At 48.9% G+C, this 25,656-nt stretch overlaps 1 protein-coding gene across 2 annotated transcripts; it reads right to left on the bottom strand.

Annotated features, from left to right (window-relative positions):
- Window positions 1-1,157: 1,157 nt before the first annotated feature.
- Window positions 1,158-22,721, bottom strand: LOC116955053 (uncharacterized). Of its 2 annotated transcripts, none has more exons than XM_032976002.2 (8): window positions 22,295-22,721; window positions 19,984-20,074; window positions 18,253-18,332; window positions 16,988-17,093; window positions 14,988-15,543; window positions 12,265-14,137; window positions 11,239-11,385; window positions 1,158-9,219 (listed from the first exon to the last, which is right to left on the bottom strand). In XM_032976002.2, the coding sequence occupies exons 2-8, from the start codon at window positions 20,031-20,033 to the stop codon at window positions 9,131-9,133; spliced, it is 2,901 nt and encodes a 966-aa protein (XP_032831893.2). In that variant the 5' UTR covers window positions 20,034-20,074; window positions 22,295-22,721; the 3' UTR covers window positions 1,158-9,130. The 2 variants fall into 2 exon arrangements, with proteins under 2 accessions (XP_032831893.2, XP_032831894.2); XM_032976003.2 differs by having other exon boundaries at window positions 22,350-22,721.
- Between the last annotated feature and the right edge of the window lie 2,935 nt (window positions 22,722-25,656).

The raw sequence follows: 25,656 nt of genomic DNA, 5'->3' as shown, positions 1-25,656 counted from the left end.
AACATACACACTTATACGGGATGGAGTGCTTATGGAGCTACGTTAGCGCACAGCGCTGTTGAACTTTCGCACCATCTGTAACCAATCAAGAGGTGCTAACCGTGTTAATCGGAGGTGCAGGGGAAGGACAACAAACTAAACACAAAAAGTAGTTATAAATAAATGAGTTTTCAATCTAGATTATTAAAAGTACAAAGCTCCCAGTGGCTTCTGATATCAGGAGTGTTCCAAACGGCCGCAGAAGCGCATCTGCCTGCGCACGATGCAGTGGGACCGTCTTTGTTCGATGGTTAGTCAAAATCCGCTGCTGCGAGGATGACCGGAGTTGCCGCGACGATGGCTTATGCTTCTTGACGAGATCGGCAAGGTATTGTGGTTCATCTGTGGCAAGCACTTTGTTGTTGTTGTTGTGTGTAACGAGTGCGACCTTCTGATGTATTCGTTCGGCAACCGGAAGCCAATGCAGCTGAGCGAGCACCGGACGGACATGGTTTGATTCCTGGCTATGGCTAACTTCGGTGGCAAGTGATATTTGAAACAGTAGTTCCAGAACACCCTTTTGACCAACCCGCATTGACCAGCGTGGTGAAGTATGGTTAAACAACCCTCACGATGTGGGGGGGGGGGGGGGATGCTTCATCCAGTAACGGACAGAGTGTTGTAGATTACTATAATTATTATTTTACAATATACACAACCATTGATTAAACACACATACACACGCTGGGTGTCAAATTGGCTTTCAGAATCAAATAGGTGTCATTTATTAGTGAAAGGTATTTGTAAATTGGTGGGATAGAAAAAAAAAATATTCGTCCTTTAAATATACCCCACTTAAAACTAAACATTTAGATGTGCTTATATTTTCAAACAATATAATTGAGTACACCACATATATTCGCCAGGCAGGTTGCATGTGGTGGGGTAAAGTGTGGGTGTTCCTTTCACCTCTTGCCAAGATCTCTCTCTCTCTCTTTAGGAGGGGGGCCTCTAAATGCACAGGATCGTGACTTTTCGTCACAGACAAGTTATCTCTCCGCTTCTTTGCCGGGAAAACCCCCAGCGAACAGTAAACCGAAAGAGCGATTGAATTTTAATTTTTTTAAAATCAACTATTACCGTGCAATAGTAAAGACAAGACAAGACTACGAGAGGTGTCAATTTTAAAAAAAATTAACTTGCCTTTTATATTGCAAACACTTTTACATGTTATAAATATAACAAAAAAACCTATACATCAGGCGCATTGTGATTCCAACCTTACAAAATGTTTACGCAGCCGCCCGTCGGTGATGGCGACCGCCTTGACCAGCCCCGTGATGTCATCAAGGTCGTCCCCAAAACGTCATCTCGCGTTCACCGAAAAGAGCCAAACATCTTTAAATCTGCACGGAATATGTATATCGCGTCTTCATTAAAAGGCGGTTTAGAAATAACTAACGGTGCACAAGATACGAATGCAATGGTGGAGATGAGGTGAACGAAATGGATGAGCGGGGAAAGCAATGGGGGGGGGGGGGGGCGAATCTGTGACGATGCGTGAATTCGGTTAATGCGAAATTGATGACGGCGAATGATGATGGATTGAACGAACGTGGTTAATGAGAGCCGCATAATGAGACTATTAGGAGGGTGGTGCTAATGAGGGGGGAATTAAGGGGGGAGCCGTTGGGATGAGCTAAGGAACAAAAAGTTAAAACTTAGTGAGCGGAGGTGACTGCTTAATGTGGAGGGGGGGGGGGGGTGAGAACACGTGATTTGTCTTCAGAGTTGGGAGCACGACATTTCCGTTTCATCACCGATTAAAACAAAAATAAGGGACAATTAAAGTTACGTTGCATCTCCTGGACCATTGTTGTTAAGCGGAGGGCAAACCAACCTCGTTTTAAAGATTCCCACTGTGAAACAACGTTTGGAGAAGGCCTAATGGGTTTACGGATGGACACCAAAAGCTCCGGTGGTAAAGCTTTTCGGTTTGAAAAACAGAGCCCACACGTGTCATTATTTCACGGTAACAACCTTGCAACAACAGCAAAAACACACCCGGCAAAGGCAATGCTTCTGTACGCCTTTTCTTTTATATACGTGCGTGCTGTTGCTTTTTTTAGTTTTATTTTTGAAACATGCAAGGAACGAAAGCCAGAATGAAAATGACAAACGTAACGCAAATTTAAGGTGCAATTAAGATGTGCACACGTGTTGCTACATTTCTCCTGTCGATCGGTGGCGAAAATAAGCAACAAAAATGTAAAGGTGATATTTGAAGGTTTATTTCTCTCTATTTTATGAACCCTCTCCGAAAAATACCATGCTTGAATTAAAAATTAAATTACCACAATCAACCCATTTTAGTGGTCACTTAGAAGCAGAAAAAAACCCGACAAAGAGTATGCTCCTTATTGTGAATACGACTCATATATTATTTGTGCCAGTACAGTTATTATTTTTTTTACACTGGAAATGAAACGATAACGGTGAGCGCGTGATTTCGTTTTAATCTCTCACGGAAGGATGTTTTTAAAATGCAACGGGCGTTTGTATTTTTTTAAAAAATTGTTTTGGTCAAAGTGGTATTTACAATGGGGGTGGGTGGTGCTCTCTCTCTCATTTTCATAGAGCCAAACAAAAAAGAAACACCCCACAACACAATCCTGAACGTCGGCGAATAGTATACAACCAAACGTTCACAAGCAATTGAATAGTTTTGTCTTAAATAAGTCTAAACCTGTCGGTATACGAATTCAATCTGAAAGCGAATTATTTCATAAGTGTTAAACCTTAAATGTGTGTTTTTGTCTTATAATTACATTATCAGGAAATAGCATAATTAAGGCTTTAAACATTTTTTTTAAACCAAAATGCCTGTGCAACGAATGTACATTTACTTTTTTTTGTTTCCAAACTATATTTCGGTGTGAAACGCACAGCGACATACAAATCTAGACAACGGTATATGTATTTGTACATTAATTTCACAAGTATATACACTTCTCATCAAAGCTATCAACAAACCACCAAGTTTTGTTTCTGTCTTCCTTAAAAAAAAGTCCCATACATATTTATAGCAGACTTCCTATTTTTTTATTTTATTTTTTATAAAGTGCCATGTTGGCTCTCTCTCTCAAATGTGACCGTGGTAACGTTCGTTGACCCGACACGCAACAACTGAAAAGCTTTCCTTCGGATCCCCGCTGTGAGAATTGGCATTCTCAAGAATCCCCATTCATCACCACTTACATACGGACCAGGCAGGAGTGTCACATCGTCTGAATGTAACACGCCGGGTCCTCAAACACGCAAACGGCAAGCGGGTCTTTCTTATGTTGCTCGCTTGACGTTGTCATTCCGTTAAAAATAAACTCTCACCGGTAGGCAGGTCGTGGCAAAATCCGACATGCCGGTGACAAAGATTACGTGATTTAAAAAAAAAAATCCGATTTAGCGCAATTGTCTTTCAGAAAAGCTTTAACTCCCGTTACAAATTCAGCCAAGTGTCACGGTTTTCTTGGGCTCCACTTGCAATGTCACAAGTTAAAATGCCAGTCTTGGGTTAACTCGGCTGTTTATCATCATCATCATTCCTGTGGGCTTCATAAAATCAGTACCACTTTGTGGGCAGCCAAGGACAGTGGTCATCCAATCGAGCCGGGCCCCGTCATAGAAACGTGAAATTTCCAACATCGGCTCGGGGCGATCAAATGGTAAGCAACTACCCAAATGCTACTACACGAGGGACATCAATCAGACAATGGTCCATCGTAAAAACCTACTCCAAGAATCGGCCATACATCCACATAAGCAGGATCCCCTCCCCTCTTGAAAACGCCTTGTGAGATTCGGTGAGGGTTTTCCGCACAAATGACGTTACTATCGTCACATCGGAGTCGTGCGACTAAAGGTCGCATGGAGGAGGCAGGTCGACCTTCCCCGAACCTCGTTTCCCCAAAAGTGTTGCGCTCGACCAAATTGCCGTCTTCGTTTACGAGCGGATGAGGAATATTGAGATCCCCCCACCTCTTTGTGGCAGGGCGGTGTGGGTAAACGGTGAGATCGTCGACGGAGATCCACGGGCTGCGTATATCCACCACGATGACGAGGGCACACGAGGGTGAACGTGAACGTAAACACCCGGCTTAAAAAGGCGGTCAACAATGAAGTTCGAAATGTTTTGATTCTATGGTCACCTATCGAAGGTAAAAAAAAAAAATCGGTCGATTGCAACCATTTTTGTGAACGTTGAGGTTCTGTCAAAGTTCCAAAAATGTTGGGAATCTAACCCAAAGAGCATCGGTTAGAATTTTATTTTTTATGACTATCAATTCTTATTTAATCGAAACCCCCCCCCCCCCCCCCCAAGATTACCTGTACACAGTAATAACAATGACATCCACGTACGGTCGATACTGAGAAGCGAAATAACAATCGTGCAACAGTCTTAAAGCTCGAATCATGGGTCACTGCCCAGCGAAATATGATTAGTTCATTAATGCCGCTCACGTACTTCGAATTTGTAGAGATAATTTGCAATCAAACATAATTGGATGAAGCGAGGGCTCGGCATTGAGTTACGAGCAAGACCTTGACCGTTTGCATAAAAGAATGGCAATGGTTTAAAGGTACGGCATTGTAGTTGCTTTGGCAATACCCCCTTACAACCGGCGACACCTAGGGAAAAGCACTCAACCAAAATGAAACTGGACCTCTTGGTTCCTCAGTATTTTAAGGAAAAACAAAGATTTGTAAACGAGTGTTTCCGCAGGCCACAACACATCTGGCTAAATGTATGCTGTGAGATGCTTGGCGTGCGTAGTCAAGCGAAACGTCGTTAACTAAATGCAAACTTTTGGTTGCGAGAACCGCGATTCAATTTTCCATCGTGAGCGAGCCGAAAGGATGAATAAACGGCGCGTGAAATGATCGCGCACGAGGCAATTCGACGTTTGGCTTGTGTCGGGTGCTGCAAGGGTCATGAGCGGCACACATTTGGCCAGTTCATGACGTTGCCAATCACACACAAAACAGCGGATCGGAAATCTGCAAAAGCCGACCTGCCAGCGGGTAAACGATTTCGCATTCGGATGCAACCCAAGCAAAAAACGATTGCGGATTTTTTACTCCTTCAAAATAACGTTAGTTTGCGACGACGCTTCAAGTGAAATCTCCTTGTGAATACGAATCGCCGCTTGGTGACCTCTCAAATCTGGCTAATGGAGGAGTCTGTCGGCTTAACGGGTTTCAAATCACCCCCGCCCCCCGCCTGCTCTCCCGTAGGCTGACATTGAGCATCTCCCAGCATGCAGGTCACAGGGCTCCGCCTTGACAGTGTTCATTTAAATAATGTTGTTGTTGTCTGTTAAGTCATTCGCAGCTGTCAAATATTAAAGCAGTCAAACGGTTAGTCCACGCTTTAGAGGGAACAGTGCAATTCCACCCTCACAGGATTTTCCCGTCAGTCAACTGGTGAACTCCGTTAATCTTTTCATATACTCTACGCATATCGCCAATGATCATATTTTTTTAAAAAAAATCTATCTCAATGCACTGCGGTCTAAAATAGCGCGACTAAATGATCTAAGCGCGAGTATTCATTCAAACTTGGGTTCCTTCACATCGTCATCGTCGGGATCAATTTCTTCTTTGGAGGGCATCAAGTCATCGTTAATTAAAATAAAACGCTAAAATCGACGGATCATTTTGGTTAAGCAAATTGAGACTGCAGCGTGACCGACGCCAAACAAAGGCGCGCCTGTAGCGGTGCCCCTGAGAGCCGCGACAACTCTCGAATTTTCAATAAATTCCAACCCACCGACGGACAGAGAGGGGGACACAGAGCCCAAGTGGTTATTTTTTGTTGATCGACAAAAAGGCTAAACATATTTTGTTTGAGTTGCATCTCCCTTTACGCCACCGCACACAGCCATACCGTGGGAAGTTTACCGCCGTCAACTGATTCAATGAACGTCCACGGTGTCTTCTGACTCTTACTGGCCTCTTTCCGACGGTAAAAACAAAAAAAAAGTCATCATCCGCACCTCGAAAACAGTCACAGAGCAGCAGGTTTGAGACGTGTTTTTCTCCTATTCATTCTCACCCATGTGTTAAAAATTATCTTAATACCGCATCGAAGCCCAACATTCGGATACATCCCAGGGCCTATTCCCTGTCGTAAAACCCACCGTAAAACGAAGACAAATATAACCTACAGTACCCAATGTCTGCTTTAGTGTAAAGGAAGCAAAATATCCCTTAATAACCACAGCACATATATACACGGACAGCAGTTCACCATCAGCCCGGTAAATATCACTGCACTCATCGCTACGGGTGTTACGATTCGCCACCGTGAATCCTAGGCTCACGATACGTACATGGTTTTCCTCGCTTTGTGCGTTCGTAGTTGTAAGTAGTAGATGCATTCCAGAAACAGAGCAGAAGCGCACACGGCATACGCACACGCAACGTTGTCCCATTCTCGAACGCATAGCCGCGTACGCGTGAATTCAAACCGCATGACAATCGTGAATTTTGGGTAGGCAGGGTTTAGCCGCACGTGCGAGAAATCGCGCAAAACGAACCTGCGCAGAGCGAGGGAAAACCTGTGCCGTCAAAGCGTGGTTGATCAAATCGATTGCAGTATTTCAATCAGCTCATCAGTCAGTTGCTACAGAGAAGCAATGGGCTAACGTTGCAAATAAATGCTTCGGAGGGCTAATGTCCAACACGTAAGCCTGTTTTGCAGACATTTCGTTGACACAGTATGAATGATGACGCGGAGTCACGTTTTTTTTTTAAGTCTCCCAACGTGAAACATTGCCTCTCACAATCTTATTTACCTCTTAAACTTTCCTAAACAAAGTTGAAATCAAAATACAGCACTGCGCAGTGTCAAAAGAGGGTGGCTTTAGTAATCAGTCACAAGCTAACATTAACCTTGGTGTAGAAGTAACTTAATGTAATCCCAGGTGGAATTTTAAAACTCGACTCACCGTAATACCTGCACCCTTACTTTCATCAAATTGACAATCTTTAACAATACTTCGCATTAAAATTGCGCCCCGTAACGCAACAGCGCGTGCGCACTCTCCAGCGTAGCGGGGGGGGGGGGCAACCCCCCTACCGGCAGAGCTTGGACACTTCAAAAAGTGTTCCTCGAAGCCACAGCAAGAGCAGCACCGCGCTATGACTCTACGACGGGGACGAACTTAGACCAATCACCGTTGACCTCCGCACGCAAAGTGATACTGACCCTGCAGAAGGATGGACTGAGTGAAACCCCCAGAAACCCAAAGTTCGAATTCGCAAAACCTTACGCTCGTGAGCACCCTCCCCCCCCCCTCTCTCTCTACCACTACCACCCTGGTTCGATTTCAAAGTAAAACCAACAGTAATATAGTATATTACCAGCAAATAGACTTTGTGATCCGATTACAGTAACATTACTCCCCAACACTGCCAGTGTGCATTACTTTGAAAGTAAATATCCGCTATATCATGGGACCTTTCTTTTTTTGCCAGTATCAAAGTATGAAGAAAAAGGGTAAAACCTATTCTCAGTTTTCAAATGCCTGCTGTTATCTGTAAAAAAAATATAAGAAATGTCGTAGTGCCTGGGTCCGGCTCTCTTGAATAATCTGGGGTTCCAAATACAGTCGACTCTCGATCATGACGGGGAGGTCGGCCGCGGATAATTCAAAATCGCGGGTAATAAAAAAAAAACATTTTCCACGGATTTCGATGGGCAGAAGAGTCGGCCTACTAAGTGGATCGCAGAGCCACGCAAATCAAAATCCGCCCACCGTTGTAAAGATATGCAACTACTGCACTGCAGAGGAGATCACGTGGATTCCGGATTAACCGGAGCAACACATTTGTTCTGTTTAAGCACGTTGCCTGAAACGAACATTTCCAAGAATCACAATGTATAACTGTTTTTAGTTTATGAATTTGGCCTTGAAGGGAAAATCCACAAGTTATTAATTTACGTCAAAAGCTCACCTGCACGGTTAATCTGCAAATCGGATAAGCCGCACACGCAAATAATCGAGAGTCTACTGTACATATCTGGCTAACTTGAAACGTGGCCCATGTAGCTCAAGAAGTCAATGAGCCAGAACCACCTAGTGACCCTGGGTTTGAATAAGGTTTCCGGATACAGCTGTGATTAAACCAGGGTTCTCTCAAGCGTGGTGAGCTGGTAGCCCCAAGGCCACTAAACAAAAATAAAACAAAACCTGATATGGTTTGTTGTGTGTCACATGACAAAACGCCACCCATAGAGCCATGACGGGTTGTGTGGGATAGCGCCGGGTAGCATTGGGTGAGGAAGTCCACACCGATCGGCTTGAGATGTAATTTTTGCGATATCACCTTTGGGCAACCGTGCGCGCTCCGAACACAAGAGCGATGATCGCAGGATGCGCACCAGTAGCGTTTTTTTGTTATGATTCTCGGATTAAAACGATTCTAAAATTCGGCGAATCAAATCGCAAGCGCAACCAAATCTACGACTTCCGTCCCCTGGGTTTACACTGCGATGGGCTCTCACAGGTCGCACCGCCCGCGGGACTCTCGGCAGCGTTGCCGCGGACAAAGAAACCAACAAGGGGACGGCTGCACCTCGAACCTCTGAGTTTGTCGGTCGAAACGACATAAACGCGGCCATGCTCTCAAGCCCCCCTTTTTTGAGGCGGTGGTCTCGACGAGGTTTGAGCGCGACAGATTCTTTTTTTTTCCGCGAAGCAAGGGTGGTCACGCGGGACCGCCTGCACGCGAGCGCATCGATGGGGAGTCGGTTTGCCTTCGTGCGGCTCTGCGAGTGGGCGCACCGTTGCTCGTGCCGTTAGTTTTGTTTTCTTCACCCCGCCCCGCCAACACCACTCCACGGCTATTCCAATTAAATCGCAAACGGCCGATCGTGGTAATCCACCGAATTCGACGGGGGGGGGGGGGGGGGGGGGGGGAGGGGGGTTTCCGGCAGTGAATATCCAGCGGGCCGCCTTCTTGAAGCCGATGTCAACAAGCAGAGCGCAACCACCGAGTGGGACAGGGGGGGGGAGGCGGAGAAATCAAAGGGAGAAAGTATGATGGCGGGAAGGGGGCGCTTGGGGGTGGACAGGGGGGGGGGCAAGTGTCACTGCGGGGGGAAGTCCCTGTGCTGCGTGTACGGTGTTGGCACCAGGTTCGCGCCCGTGTGGTAACCGATGACGCCGGCGGCGAAATCTGCAGAACGGAGAAGAGACGAGGTGAGGACACGGTACGTACATGGTTTTCCTCGCTCGGGGACGCTTCGGATGGCGTGGCAAAGCTCAAATAGGTTGCACGCAATTGAGAATTGCTTGCCTGGTAGGATGGGGATGGTTTATCGTTGTATTTGTATGTGTTTGGGTGATTTTTTCTTACCTTTCCTGTACTTCGCACTATCATGTTTGTATTGTTTGTTGTTGTAATGCTCGTATCCGCCCCTACTGGACATCTGTGAAAAAGAGCTTACAGCTGATAGGATTCCTCCAGTATCAATACATGTTCTGGTTCTGTGGACGTCTCTGCAAGTGCACCGAGCGAACTAGTAGTTCCGAAAAAATGATGAAAACTGTAACACTTATTGTTACTTTACGAGCACATTTATTTCCTTACGAAGCTTGTGTTTGCATGCCTCTTTTATGGGACGCTTCAAATGCCCCGGCAAAACTCAACTCGATTGCACGGAGCTGAGGATCGCTTGCATGCGGACGTCTCTCCGCAACTATATTGCGCGGACTTGTTGACGGATGCCTTTCGGGCCCATACTGTACCCGATGGTTCCTAGAAATGAGCGTTGTTTTTTTTTACACGAAGCTTGTATTGCATGCTTCTGGACTACTGTGCAGTTCGGTGGTTCTCCCACGATATTACCCTCTCTTCTGCGCGCTGGTTTTTTTTTCAGAGAGCCACACCCGAGCGATCAGTTGCACGCAACCTTGATTGACGCAGGGTTGCTTGCTTACAGGTGGAGTCTGCGACTAGTCATGCGCAGTTTCGCAAGCCGGTTGGGTTCGTGCTCACAAACGGAGACTGACTTTTGACTTTCAAGCGACGATTTGCTCGCCAAGTTGACAACGTGCGCGGACAGGAATGCGGCCGTTTAATTTTTGCGTCGTAAAGCGGCGGCGATAACTCGTGGGACAACGGCAGGATAGGCCCCGACGTTCCTTGCGACGAGTCAGCCACGGTTCTCGACCGGCGTTTCCCGTGCCGCCGCTCCAGTCTCTGTCGACATCGAAGCGTTTAAAAAACTACGGATAAGGGCAGCGATGGGAGTCCAGCTATCCATCGGTGATGCGCGAAGTGCTTGTTTGAAAGAACACGCAGCACAAGAGAAGTGGGTGACTGCAATTAACGCTTAAAAACATTTTTTTTATATTTATAATTTTTCTGACAATTATATCCCAGTTATGCCATCGGCATCATGAGACTAACAACCAATTCGGATCTCCCGCAAAGCAGCGGTGAGCCTTCGTGTTCGAGAACGGTCCGCAGAAGCAGATATCACCGAGCTACCTCCGAGATCTCTGGTCTGACGTCACCTGAGCGAGGTTTGTTGCACGACAGCCAAGCCCGATATTCTTAACGCGAGTAACTGACGTTTAACCAACTTAAGTACGCACACTTCTATTGGAGGGAACCTGATGTGAGGCCGAGTCTAGCAAAGGGAGGCCCCGGACTGGGTGGGATAATCGTCGCCGGTGATAGCCATGAAACTTGAACTCGCACACGAGCACTCTGCAGCACAGGGGGAGAACCTACAAACTCCACGCAGAGGCACCCGAGTTGGGAATGCAACCCAAAAAGGTCTTGCTCTGAGGCACGAGTGGTAAGATGTTAACTACCTCGCCTGGTATACTGGGGGTCATGAGTTCGACCCCAATCCTGACACCGGTATATCTGGAGTTTGCATGTTCTCCTCGTGGTCTCGGAATTTTTCTCTCCGCATTTAGAAATATGCGATTAGAGTATTTTCCCGCTATAAATTTCCACATGATAAGCTACTTTGCTGAACTATCATTTGTGATAGCCAGGTTGCTTCTGAAAAAGAGCCGTACAGCTCAGTGGACTTTACCTGGTAAAATAAATAGATGTAGTTTTTGCTCCGAGCCGCGAGAGTTAACACTGCACCACCACCGCAGCCGTGCCGCCCATTGAGATGGGGTTATCGACTGCTGTGCCGTGTGGATGCAGGATGCAGGGTGCGCACTTCCTCACCTGCGTCGTGTCGCACCGCCGAGTCGGGCAGCTTCAAGTGGCGCTGGAGACTCGGCTCTTCACGTGGCATGCTGGGATAGGGGGCCTGAGGAAAGCTGTACGGGTGGCTTGGCTGCTGCCAGACTGGAATGCCGCTGCTTGACTGGCCTGAACAGGGACAAAGATCACCCATATAGCCTTAAACAGATAGCAGGAGCAAGTGCTGTTAGCGAGCACCACACCCGTCTGCCTTTGTCTTCCTAGTGGTGATGTTTACTCACCACACGAGGTACTCATTTGAGGCCGAGTTGGCCCCAGGGGATGCCAAGGACTAATTCAGATAACCGTCACTGGGTGCTGACCGTGAGTGGGAATCGAACCCGGGTAATCTGGTCCGTAGCACAGCATGCTAACTGCTACACTACTGCTCCCTTGACAAAGATCTCCGGTTTAGCCTGTAACAGACTGTTGGGGCAAGTGCTGCTAGCGAGCACCTACGAAGGCTGGCTTGGCACACGAGGGGGCGGGTGGCCAGCACCACGTCCGGCCGCCTTTGTCTCCCGAGCGGAGATGTTTGCTACGCACCGCACCAGGTACTCATTTGAGGCTGAGTCGTCCCCAGGGGAGGTCCAGGACTGGTTCAGATAATCATTACCGATGTTGACCGTGAGCGGGGGAAAAAAACCCCGGTAACCGGGTGCGCGTAGCGCAGCACGCTAACCGCTACACTACCGCTCCCCTGAACGCGTGCGCGCAGTTTCAGAATGCGACCGTACCTAACACTGCAGTTAAACCTCGAACTGCGAGGTGTCCGTATATGAAGTTGATAATTGCCGAACCAAAGGACTTCCAACCGAAAAACATTGAGACCGAGTTATTCCTATTGTCTATTACAGATGGTACCCAACCTCTCCAGACTCGTGGACCACCTCACTTTTCACAGAACCACCGCACACCAGCAACTCTTTAAGCTAGACCCCCCCCGCCCTAACCCCCGGCAACTCCGCCGCGCCAGCTTTGCCGGGGACCTTCCCGTGGCGCACGTACCCGCGTTGACGAGCCAGTGCGTGCTGGCGTACGACGGGAGGCAGTGCGGGTGAGCGAACAGATTCGCCTGCGGCCGGAACACGGGCTGGAACGGGGGCAGCGTGTAGGCGCCGCCGTAGGGGAATTGCACCGACTGCTGGTGCTGCGGCTGGTGCTGCGGCTGGTGCTGCGCCTGCTGCTGGTGGTGCTGCTGCTGCGGGGCGACCGCCGTGCCGAACGAGAGGTGCGCCGCCGCCGAGAACTGCGCCGCCATGTTGAGCAGCGGCGGCAGCGCCTGCGCCAGGGCCCCGAACGTCTGGGGCTCGGCCGACGCCGCCATCGTCGCAAGGGACGACGAGGAGCACGAGGAGGAGGAGGACGACGAGGAGGAGGAGGACGACGGCGCCTGGGGGACGTACGCGCGCTGCGGCACGATCACGCCGGCGCTCGCCGCCCCCGCCGCCGAGTACGGCTTGGCACGGGCGGCCGTGCCCGCCGACGACGGAGACTGGAAGCTGGTGCGCTCGTTGTGCTGTGCTGCGAGCTGGCCCTCTGGGGAGCCGTCGCTCTGGGAGGTGGTGGGGCTGAGTTCCTGCTGCTGCTGCTGCTGGTGGTGATGCCCAGATCGCCTTTGCTGCTGCTGCTGCTGCTGGTGATGGTGGTGGTGGTGTCCCGATCTCCTGTGCTGCTGCTGCTGTTGTTGTTGCTGTTGTTGCTGCTGCTGTTGTTGCTGCTGCTGTTGTTGCTGCTGCTGTTGCTGCTGCTGGTGGTGGGTGCCGTTACCTGCTTGTGCGTTGTACGAGTAAACCTGCTCCACCACGCTCTGCGCGTACGAAAACAGCGCCGGCGAGTCCCGTGGGGGCTCTGTGCCGCCCACCTCCTGCCGGAACGACGCTGCCTTGCTGCGCACGCCGCCGCCGCCACCACCACCAGAACCTCCGCCACCACCACCGTAGTTAACAGACTGCTGTGCCGCGTTCCCTCCGGAAACCTGGCTGCCATTGCTGCGCCCGTTCGGTCCAACCGGAACCAGCCGTGGCATGGGGCCCGGAGAGCCAAACGCTTCGGTGGAGCGCGGCGAATTTGGGTCTCCGTTGTTGCCCGTGCCGCCACCATTGCTGCTGTCATTGCTGTAACTCTGCTGCTGTTGCTGCTGCTGCTGTTGCTGCTGCTGCTGTTGCTGCTGCTGGGCGTGCGACAGTGGAGACACAGCCGCGGCCGTGACGTACGGCTGCGCGTGCTTGGCGTAGCTGGCGTCGCGGGTGCCGTGAGCCGCGTCCGAGATGAGCTGCGGGATCGGCTTGGAGTAGGTGTACTGCTGGGTCGCCGCCGCCGCCGCCGCCGCTGCGGCGGCCTCGCGGGCCGAAGAGGAACCGACGGCCGCGTAGGCCTTGGCGTAGGCCTTCCCGTAGGCGCCGTCGGCCTCGGGGAAGGCGGCGTGCGCGTTGGGCACGATGCACGAGGCGGTGGCCGCCGACAGCGTCGCCGACGACGACGAAGACGACGACGAGGACGACGGCGGCGGCGCCGAGGAGACGTGCTGGTAAGCGGCGGCGCCGCCGTCTGACACCATCGCGTGGTGCTGGTGGTGTTGCTGCTGTTGTTGGTGATGTTGCTGCTGGTGATGTTGCTGCTGGTGATGTTGCTGCTGGTGATGTTGCTGTTGGTGATGTTGCTGGTGCTGCTGTTGCTGCTGCTGCTGGGGCACGGCATACGCCTGCGGGTTGGACACGATGGTGCCGCCCCCCGCCGACTGAGCGTAAGCGAAGGTCACAGGAGGGTAAGCCGCCGGCGGGGTGGGTGGCGGGGCCGGCGCCGGGGACGTCCGGGTTCGCGACGCCGTCGGTGCTCGCTGCAGCACGGAGACGGCGGAGGCTGCAGGGTGCGGCTGGACCTGGGGAGGTGGAGGGGGACCGCAGGGAAGAGGAGGTGTGGAGGAAGAGATGGGCGAGGGATTGTCATCAAAAAGCAGATGCAGGCAACTCAGTCGAGAAGTTACAGTAACTACGGTAAGGAGCGAGTTCGGAATCAGAATCTTTATTTCGACTGGAGGAGGAATCCGATGGGCTATGAAGCTCTTTATCTCAGATGTGCAGTAGGGGCACGGGGTCAGCAAGTTACAAGAACAAAATAAAGCAATAAGAATGGACAAGAGAGAGAAAAGGTAAACAAGTCACCAAAAAGTAAATAGACGAATATAAATAAAGCATCGAAATACAAATTGCATAAGTGCACAAATTCCTGCAGATCTTTCAAAATTAAATGCAAGCTTCGGGCAAGGCAGCAAAACAACAACGAAAAAGTCCCAGAACACACCAAGACAACAACACGCACGGTCGTCCCCTCAATGATAATATGGCACAATCAAATTACCCAAGTGTAACCGGTATTGGTAATATTTCCCAATTATAAAATGTAACTTTAAATCCCTCGATTCCGATTACAAGTAGCAACAGCACTTCCTACAGTGAAAAGTAGGCAGGACCCTACTGAAGAGAAGAGTCTTAAGACTCAGTAAGGCCATCCTAGGTGGAAAAAAAAAGTGATGATAATAATATTACCAATGTGAATAGACTGCCAGGCGAAAACATCTTTACAAGAAAAATCTAACATTATCCAGTCGAACGAAAGGGCCGTTGTGTACATGTCTACAACAGAGAGTTACGTGTTCTCTTTGCTGACGTGCACAACTGCAAACAGTCCCACCTTCACGTTTTATTCCGTTACTGCCGTTAAAACTTCACCTGATGAGCTGAAGTGTTCACCGACTGCTGCTGATGCTGTTGCTGGTGTTGCTGGTGTTGCTGCCGTCGGCTGTTCGTGAACGACATCTGTTGTTGCTGCTGCTGCTGCCTGACCACGCCGCCGCCCCCGTGGCCGGCCCTGGCCCCGGCAAACGACTGCGAATGCCGCGCCGATCCCCCGCCGAAATTCTGCCGGAAGGCCGCCGTTACCGACGAGGACGATAAGCTCGACGACGAGGACGTCGACGACGAAGACGCTGGCAGCGGGTGATGATGATGAGGATGATGATGATGGGCGCTGCTGTACACCGACGACGAAAGGAGCTCCTTCAGCGCGTTGTGCTGCTGCCAGCTGCCACCTCCGACCGTCTCCCCGCCAGGCAGAGCGGCATAGCTGCCATCGGCCGACTGCTGTTGCTGCTGCTGCTGTTGCTGCTGCTGTAGCTTGCCGGGCCGGGGGTTGAGCGCCAGCTTGAGGGCGCTGTCTGCCAGGCACAGCTGCAGGTGCTTGCACACGACGCGGTGCGTGCGGAAGCGAGCGCCGCAATTCTCGCACCTGCGGGAGGCCGCAGTGGTTTACCGACGTTTTGCTTGTCGCGTAATCGCCCCCCCCCCCCCCCCGCCCGCCCCATCTCCGCATACCAGATGCAACAAACTGTTCACATACCCTGGCCAGCAGACGTATAGGTGTTATATTTTAATGAAATCATAAATCCGTTCGTTTTATTTTAATGGCGCCCACATGGAATTTACACCTAGAGCAGGCAGTGTTCTTCGTTGCAAGGCCTCACGGGCCACTGGTGGCCTCCTGGTGGCATTTAGTGCGGCCCCTGACGTGCTGCCCCCCCTCCCCCCCCACGACAATACACAAAGGGTGAAAACACCCCTCATCATCGTCCTCCTGTCAAACTCCCACTGATAACGTCTTCTTCTTTGGTTCTTTCGGTAAAGTCACGTAGAATGAGAATAAAATAATAAATTGATAAAATAAAATAACACAATAAAATTCTCACGACGTTTCGGCCACAACACAAACGTCGTGAGAATTTTATTGTGTTATTTTATTTGATCAATTTATTATTTTATTCTCATTCTACGTGACTTTACCGAAAGAACCAAAGAAGATGAATCCTTGCAGTCACGAAAGCTTTAAATCGAAATTTGATGACGTCTCATCGGCGAAAGTGGCACTGCCTCCCTTTGAAAATTAGTGAAGAACACTGAGCTAAAGCACAGAGTTTACACTTAATATGAAACACAGGCGGTTCCCTGCTTCTGTGACAATACAATGCGTTCCTGGAAACGAATTCGATGTAAATCGTCGAATCGTCGTGAACCGGACCCCCTTATTTCCTCCCCATAGACAGTAGAAACCTTAGAAACATCACTTGCCAATGTGTTTTCCCGTTTCGTCATTCGTATTTCAACGGGGTTTCTTAAGAGGTAAAAAAAAAATCCACAGGAAAAAATGCATCACTCAAGAATAACAAAAAGGTGACACTCCCGACTCGCGTCGGAAACATGAGCGACTCGATTCGAATGCGTTCCACAGTCGTGTCGGAGGACGCATTCGTAAACCAAGTTTCTGCATCTCACATCGACCCGTGTTGGTGTCATATAAACGTCGTAAATGTGGAGCGTAGTAAATCGTGATCGTAAACCAGGAGACCGCCTGTATTTACAATTTAATATTTACACGTAATAAACACTTTTAAAATTACCATCGTACTATTTACGTGAATTTATGCCCTTCACAACCTCAACAACAACCTACAGCCTCAACAACAATCCACAGGCTCAACAACAACCCACAGGCTCAACACTAATCCACCGTGCCCCAACAACAGTCTCAAAAACAACCCACAGCCTCAATACTAACCCACCGTGCCTCAAAAAAAGGTCTCAACAAAAACCCACAGCCTCAACACTAACCCACGGCCTCAAGACTAACATACAGCCTCAACCACCATCTCACAGGCTACAGGTAGGCACACACTTACTTGTAGTAGCGGAGCGGCTTGTGGTGCACGCGCATGTGCTTCACGAGAACATGCATGCTGTCCAAAACCTCCTCGCACCCTTCCATCGAACAGTAGAACTGTTTGCCTGTGTGGTGTGAGAAGAGCAACTGGAGAGGTACGCCCGAGATGGTCACAAACCCACATTCTCAACACGAACCCATAACCTAAGCAGTCACCTACACCCACATGAACCCACAGCCTTAACATGAACCCACAGTCTCAACACGAACCCACAGTCTCAACACGAACCCACAGCCTCGACACGAACCCACAGCCTCGACACGAACCCACAGCCTCGACACGAACCCACAGCCTCGACACGAACCCACAACCTCGACACGAACCCACAGTCTCAACACGAACCCACAGCCTCGACACGAACCCACAGCCTCGACACGAACCCACAGTCTCAACACGAACCCACAGCCTCGACACGAACCCACAGCCTCGACACGAACCCACAGTCTCAACACGAACCCACAGCCTCGACACGAACCCACAGTCTCAACACGAACCCACAGTCTCAACACGAACCCACAGTCTCAACACGAACCCACAGCCTCGACACGAACCCACGACCTCTACACGAACCCACAGTCTCAACACGAACCCACAGCCTCGACACGAACCCACAGTCTCAACACGAACCCACAGTCTCAACACGAACCCACAGTCTCAACACGAACCCACAGCCTCAACACCAACCCAAAGCCTAAATACCGACCCACAACCTCAACACGAACCCACAGCCTCAACACGAACCCACAACCTCAACACGAACCCACAGCCTCGACACGAAACCACAGCCTCAACAGGAACCCACAGTCTCAACACGAACCCACAGCCTCAACACAGCTCATGTGAATGTGTACGACTGTTGAGCGAGGTGCGGAATAAATCTGCTAGACAGGTATACTGCAAAGTGCTTTGAGCGTTCTTTAGAAGAGCATTGCAATTATTGATGATGTGATTTTTTTTTATTGTTATTCATAGGTCACAGATGTGTTTTTGGGTTTGCACCGCACACACAAATGAAGCTCCCAGCGAGCCGAGTGCAACGTTAGCCACCAAAGGCGAACAACATTTATCGGTTCTCAAAAGGAGCTCGCAGGCAGGCGAAACGAAATGTCGGACACAACACCGAACAACACGCGGCAATAACCTGAAAACACTTTGGCCAGCTGTGCAGCACAACCGTGAAAAAACCTACACAACAGTAGTACTTATCTTTATTTCATCATTACCTGGCAAGGACTGGGTTTCTGGAGGGTGGTGAGTTTCCACATGCTCCATTTTACCAGCAGGCAACTCCTGGAGGCCATCACTGTCAGACAAAATGCACCAAACACGAGAAACTTAAACCCTCTCCGGCTATTATGACGTTACAAAATTGAACCTGAATAAAAAAAAACATTACTTTATAGGTAGCGAGGCACCAGCAAACCAAAGTAGAATGTTCTTGTTTTGAAGATGCACACCGTTGCTTTGTAACTTGGCCGTCCGACACTACCTTTGAGTCGTCTCTCACAGTCTCAAAATAAAACCAACTACTTAGCGCCTGCACAGGATTATATTTCATTGCTTCGTCTCCATGGTGGATGTCCTCTGGGATATACTACATTTTTATCCGACTCTTCGTCATTAGCCTCTACCATCTCGCATAAATTTTAGAGGTAAAAATACAAACTCTTAAACACGTTGAAAACAAATAGGTTCAAAGTAAATAACAAAAAACTACGACGTTTCGATCGCAACACAAGCGTTCGTCAAAAGCAGATATCAGTGCATTCACAATAATTACCAAATTGAACTCCGTCAATACTCATGGTTAGGCTTTAGATAGGAACCCAGTCGGTGCTATTACTCAGCCATCACAAAGCTCCTTTTCCACCAAGCCACTCAGCCACGTGAAATGAAAAAAATATTTTGCTTAATCACCCAAATTAAATAACCTTAACTTCACTTTCATCTACTAATGGGCTTCCTGGACCGGTGTTCCTCAGTAGCATTTGTGAATTAAATGCGGAATCTTTGGACCGTTTAATATCTCACCAAGAGTCATCAGCAAGGTTATCGCTTGTTAAATGTCGTAGATGAAGTTTTCAAATTCACTACCCAGTTGGTGTTGCGCATAGGAGAGCTTCACTCACAGGTCAACTCAGCCCACAATCATCGTCATGCCTCCGAGGTCGATACAATGAAAATAACGTTGTGGGAAGTCAACAGTAATCCTCCTGCTTTGAATGCAGTGACCATAGCATAGTGGAATTTACCCCAATGGCTCAGAGCAAGTACTAAACAATTTTTATTTCACCAGGTAAGGCCCACTGAACTATATAGCTCTTTTTCAGAAGAGACCTGGCCACAAATGATGACCCAACAAAGCGGCTTACCATCATGTGGAAATTTACAGCAGCCAAATGCTCTAAACGTACGTCGATTCTGAATGTGGAGGGAAAAACCGGAGGCCCCAGAGAAAAATCGACGTGATCACGGGAAGAACATGCAAACTCCAAATATACAGCAGCAGGCGTCTGGGTTGGGATTGAACCCACAAACCTCCTGTATATCAGGCAAGGTAGTTCACATCTCGCCACCGTGGAGATGATCACTGACCCCCTGGCTCGTTTGAGCAGGGAGACGTTTTGACCCTTGACCGGCTTAGCCCAGGTGTCAGCAACCACAACAACAAGAGCCAAAAAAAAACGAAATATTTAAAGAGCCGCAATGCACGTGAATACAAGACGATGGTTCCTTAATAAATAACGTCACGAAGCGGTCCTCCTTAAAAGAGCCGCACGTGGCTCCAGAGCCGCAGGTTGCCGACCCCTGGGCTCGCCCGATGTTATACATTCATACTGTTGGTTACCCCATTCAAACAGTGGAACCCAAAGTCTGTTGCAACACCAAAACATGCACTGTGTGGTATTGTTGTTGTTTTTGTTATTTGCAATATTGGGTATCGATGCCCCCACCGGTTGAATGCTTGCTGGAAGAGAGGCACGGACATTAGGGAAGTGTTCATCACGACCACATCACTCCATCTTCTTTACCGAGCACCCACAGCTGGAAAGGGAGAACGAGACAAAGACAACAAGCGCTTTTACATAATCCACAGCTCATATCTTTGTGTGCCGCTATAAAGACAAAGATACCCCCCCCCCCCCCTAGCCTTAACAGACCGCCGGGGCAAATGCTGTTAGCGAGTGCCTATGAAGGCCGGCACGGCACACACGGTAGTTGGGCTGGGTGAACAGCAACAACACCCTGCCGCCCTTGACACCATTGTGGCAAAGTTTACACAGCGCAGCAGGTACTCATTTGAAGCCGAGTCGACCTAGGGGAAGGCCCAGGACCGTCTCAGATAACCGTCATTGGTGTTGACCGCGAGCGAGAACCCGGGACGCCGGTTTGGTAGCACAGTGTGCTAACCGCTGCACGACAAACCCACCAACATCCAACACGTCAATGTGGTAGCACAGCAAGTGGGTTTCGGTCCAAATAGTTGGGATTTGTGTTATCTCCCTCATAGGCATGGTGGATTTTATCCAATTGCTTCTTTTTCTTCATGCATCCAATTTTTTTTTTAAATGCCTTTATTTTGAAATTGCAATCTATCCCAATGCTGGACAGGCTTATGGCACTGCACAACTCAATGACGCTTTTTTATGGATAAAGAGCGATTGTTACAGACATGCTTTGTAAACGTAACGTTGAGATGTTCGTTTTAATGTACATCGTACATATTAATAATTATTTGCTATAAGTGAAACTGACAAATTACATTTAGAAAGTGCATTAAAGAGGCAATACAGCTTGGATAATTGACTCACTGGGCACGGTTGGCTCTCAAAATGTATAAAGTACATGGGACTTTATAAAGCATACGTAAAATAATCCTACTTCGTAACATGCATGTGCTATGAAGACGGGGGCATTTCTCGAAATGTCACTTAAATATCTTTTATGGCACTTGTTATTGTCCAATGTGTTGAGTATTTGTTATGTGGACTGTGTTTGTCTGTATCCAGGTGAGAGAGAGAGAGCTCAAGGTGGAGTGAAACATTATCTTTGGTATAAAAAATGCCAGGGTGCTGTCCACTAGAAATGTGGAAGGAATGTATACGGCACACGCAGTGCATAAAATCACACAGCACATTCCTGCACTGGAACCAAGACAAAAAAAATTAGAAGACAATTTTGTTAGCAAAACAATTATTCGTACGTGTAATACAAAAAAATCGTGTATCAAAATTAAAGAGATACCGGGCTTCCTGCGTAATATATGTAATGTGCGCATTACATAAACATGCAATATATACTAATCAATAATGTTCACAATGTGCCAAATAGGGGTTATATGAACATATATACTGTAGTATGTGTAATATAAGTATATATTTAAGCAAAACCAAAACTTGACACTTAAATAGTAATTAATGTTAAATTGTAATATGATTGATAGTGTAGCAATTACATAACACAATAACACAGCTATGACAAATTAGTAGTAAGAAGGGAACACGATCGAATCTTCGGTTGAAATTTCAAGACCCATGAATACTGTTTATACTAAAGATGACAATTATTAATACTAAACAATGCAGTTCTAACAAATCCATTGTCGATAGGCAATCATCAACAATAATGCATGTAGTAATTGCAATTAGCATCCGTTTTCAAAGCCGCGTCAATGCTACTGCTGTAGTAAAATGAGAATTACTACATTACCACAACGAAATCAGTCGGATTCGCAATGCGAGAATGAAACCTCACCTCACGTCGCCACATTAATGCTAATACGGCAGTACAAACAGAAATCACAATTATTCACTTGCAGTATTAGCGACGAAACCAACTAATTAGAATCGAAATGTTGATCACCACATGACCTCATCGAAGGCCTCGGCAAACCACGCGAATACGACGAACAATCTGCATCGCCAAAATGACCGCAACTATTTTAGCGATCTGCGAATTACATCGTTAACGAACGAGGACACAACACCACGCGGAGCACTGCCACGTGATTATAATGTGTAACGTCTCAAATAAGCCGAATTTTTTTTTAAAAAAAAAAAACAACCTCCTTTGTATCTTATAAACTCACGTCCATCACCAAAATCCCCGTTCACCGGCCGCCTGAAAGCACAGCGCCAGAACCACCACCGCCTTATTTGCATTCGCGTAATTACGACTATTTGTTACTTGTCAATTATACACACACACACATACGCGCGCGCGCCGCCGACATCGTTAAAGAATCGAGAGTTTGTAAATAATTACAGTGCAAGTCGATCGCTCTGGGGGTATTGAGGGGAAAAAAAATGCAGCGCCGTACGTCCACCGCTCCCCTCTCGCTAGGCCCAAATCCCGGGCCTCGGGCCCCGCCGCGTCGCCTTGCAGCGCGCCCCGACTCGGAACGCCGCCGCCGCCGCCGCCGCCACCCCCGCCGCGTCTCCTTCGCCAACCGCGGGACGGCGCGAAGGCTTTAACCCCCTGCCCACCCACCCACCACCACCGCCACCACCTCACGAGTGCGAATCGCGACTTTGTAAAAAAAACAACAAAAATGTTGTTGTTGTCGTCTCGTTATAATTCGTGTGCGGGTGTGGGAGTTGGGGGGTGGTGGTCGTCTCCTGCTCACGGCGGCTCCCACCAAGACGACGCCTCGCCTGGGCCCAGGCGAGCCGTTTGCAATCCGTAGCGCGGACGCGCATAGCGGCGCGCCCACGCGCGACCCCATTGGCGCGCGCTCGCGCCGCGCGCCAATGGGGGCGCGGCTTGTTGGCGGGACGTGGGGCCCCGTCGCGGCCAATCCGAGGGCGCCGCCGCCCCATCGGTGGTGGCAAATGTAAAAGGCGCCGTGGCCCGACGCGTCCGGGACGTGTTGGTGGTTGCGGTCGAGGGCCGCTCTGTTGGGGGGTGGCGGCGGTTACGCAAACGCCGCGCGTTGATGCGAGGGAGAGGCATGTGAGAGCCGGGTTCTCACACGGGAGGGCGCGCGCACGACAGAATAACGCGGCGGCGCGCAAGGGCGCCCTTCGCGCTTCTGCGGTGGTAATTTCGAGCGCGTGTTTATGCGCTCTGGGATATGTGAAGCGCCCGATCCCTGTGCGTGCTACGAAATGCAAACGCGTGTTTATGCGCTCTGGGATATGTGGCTCGCCCGATCCCTGTGCGTGCTACGAAATGCAAACGCGTGTTTATGCGCTCTGGGATATGTGACGCGCCAGATTCCTATGCGTGCTACGAAATGCAAACGCGTAGCTCCTTTGCGATTTATTTTGTTAAACGCGCTAAAACCGTCAACAATGGTGCAGTCGTAGTAGATAGACCAACGCGTGGTGTTTTTTATACGCGCCTGGATTTTTAGATTATGACTTAAAACTTTCGTGACTGCAGGAATTCATATTCTTTGCTTCTTTCGGTAAAGTCACGGAGATAGAATACAAAAATATATAAAAGAAACACGACGTTTCGATCTCAACACAAGTGGTCGTCATCAGGAATAGGGGGTTAGCCTCTAAAGGCAAACTGTTTATTACGGTTTACAGATGGGCGTAGCCCAAGTGTGTCCGCAGCATGGGCGGGGCAGCTTATGTTAATGTAGCCCAAGTGTGTCGGCAGCATGGGCGGGGCAGCTTATGTTAATGTAGCCCAAGTGTGTCAGCGGCATGGGCGGGGCAGCTAATGTTAATGTGGCCCAAGTGTGTCAGCAGCATGGGCGGGGCAGCTTATGTTAATGTTGCCCAAGTGTGTCAGCAGCATGGGCGGGGCAGCTTATGTTAATGTGGCCCAAGTGTGTCAGTAGCATGGGCGGGGCAGCTAATGTTAATGTTGGAGAAAACAACGACACCGGCAGTGGGTCTCCACCAATCAAAGGGCCGCCAGGCAATCATTGCACCTCGCTCCACACACCCACACTGCTGACGGTGGAGGTTGACAAGAAAACACAAATCAAGTCATGACCCAAAGTGGTTAATGACATCTTTCCAATGATTGCTGCGTTTATAACCATCCTCTCGGTTGAAATTGTGTCTGTAGATATGGATGGCTTCATGAACAAATCTTTGTTGATAGCCAGGCGGCTTGCAAAGTACCATCGTCTTACAGAAATCAATGTCGTGTGAGCCAGCCTCATTAAAATAATGATCAGCCACGGCAGAAGTATTGGTCCTACCGTGTTTCAAATCTGCCTTATGCTCACGAACACGGTCCGAGACATGCCGCTTAGTTTCCCCAATGTAACTGCTGCCACAGACACAGCTTAGTTTGTAGATGCCGGGATATTGCATGTCAGGAATCTTGTCCTTCACAGATGGGATCAGATCACGAATTTTACGTAGTGTTAAATCGGAGCTGGATCTTGTCTTTGTTCATGATTTTGGAAATATTTTAGGTTACCCCTGCTATGTATGGCAAGGTGATGGTTTTGATTGGATACTCAGATGGTTCCTTCCTCACGGTTGGGTGATGGCTTTGCAGATTGTGTAGTCAGAATATCCATTTGCCTTGAGAGCTTGGTGTACGTGTTTGAGTTCACTGGTTAGGTGTTCATGGTCAGAGATACATTGAGCTCTATGATGTAGAGCAGGGGTGGGGAACCTTTTTTCTGCAAAGGGCCATTTGGATATTTATAACATCATTCGCGGGCCATACAAAATTATCAACTTAAAAATTAACCTGTCATATTTGGTCATACATTTAATTAACTCACCCCTAATGGGATGGCTGGAACTGCTTCTCTTTGGTGAGGCGTGTGATGATGTTAGCTGGTATTGATGATGTTGCTGCTCGCAACTGCTTATCCAGGTTTGCTTCTCAATTGATTGAATTTCGAGTCCCGCCTGCGGTTGCCTTGGCAGGGCCACACCAAATGATTTTGCGGGCCTCATACGGCCAGCGGGCCGGACGTTCCCCACCCCTGGTGTAGAGTTTTGATAAGGGAATTTTTCTGGGATGGATGGTGGTGGGAATCAGGTTTTAGGTAGGCGTCAGTATGGGTTACTTTCCTGTAGACAGAATGGCTCATTAAGCCATCTGGTCTCTTTGATTAAGACATCCAAGAAAGTTAGCATGCCATCTTATTCTACCTCCATGGTGAATTTGATGGTTGGGTGGATGGAATTGATGTGGTTGAGAAATTGGTTCAGATAAGAGATTTTGTATGGCCCGTGAATGATGTAATAAATATCCAAATGGCCCTTGGCAGAAAAAGGTTCCCCATCCCAGCTCTACACCATAGCGCTCAATGTATCTCCGACCATGAACACCTAACCAGCGAACTCAAACACGTACACCAAGCTCTCAAGGCGAATGGATATTCTGACTACGCAATCCGCAAAGCCATCACCCCAACCGTGAGGAAGGAGCCATCTGAGTATCCAATCAAAACTATCACCTTGCCATACATAGCAGGGGTAACCTAAAATATTTCCAAAATCATGAACAAAGACAAGATCCAGCTCCGATTTAACACTACGTAAAATTTGTGATCTGATCCCATCTGTGAAGGGCAAGATTCCTGACATGCTATATCCCGGCGTCTACAAACTAAGCTGTATCTGTGGCAGCAGTTACATTGGGGAAACTAAGCGGCATGTCTCGGACCGTGTTCGTGAGCATAAGGCAGATTTGAAACACAG

The sequence above is a fragment of the Petromyzon marinus genome, chromosome 57 (assembly GCF_048934315.1).
Source record: "Petromyzon marinus isolate PM22_M1 ecotype Great Lakes invasive population chromosome 57, UKy_Petmar_22M1.pri1.0, whole genome shotgun sequence".
In the NCBI taxonomy this organism is placed as follows: domain Eukaryota; kingdom Metazoa; phylum Chordata; class Hyperoartia; order Petromyzontiformes; family Petromyzontidae; genus Petromyzon; species Petromyzon marinus.
Note: the sequence above shows the minus strand (reverse complement) of the source record. Positions and strands in the feature narration are given on the sequence as shown.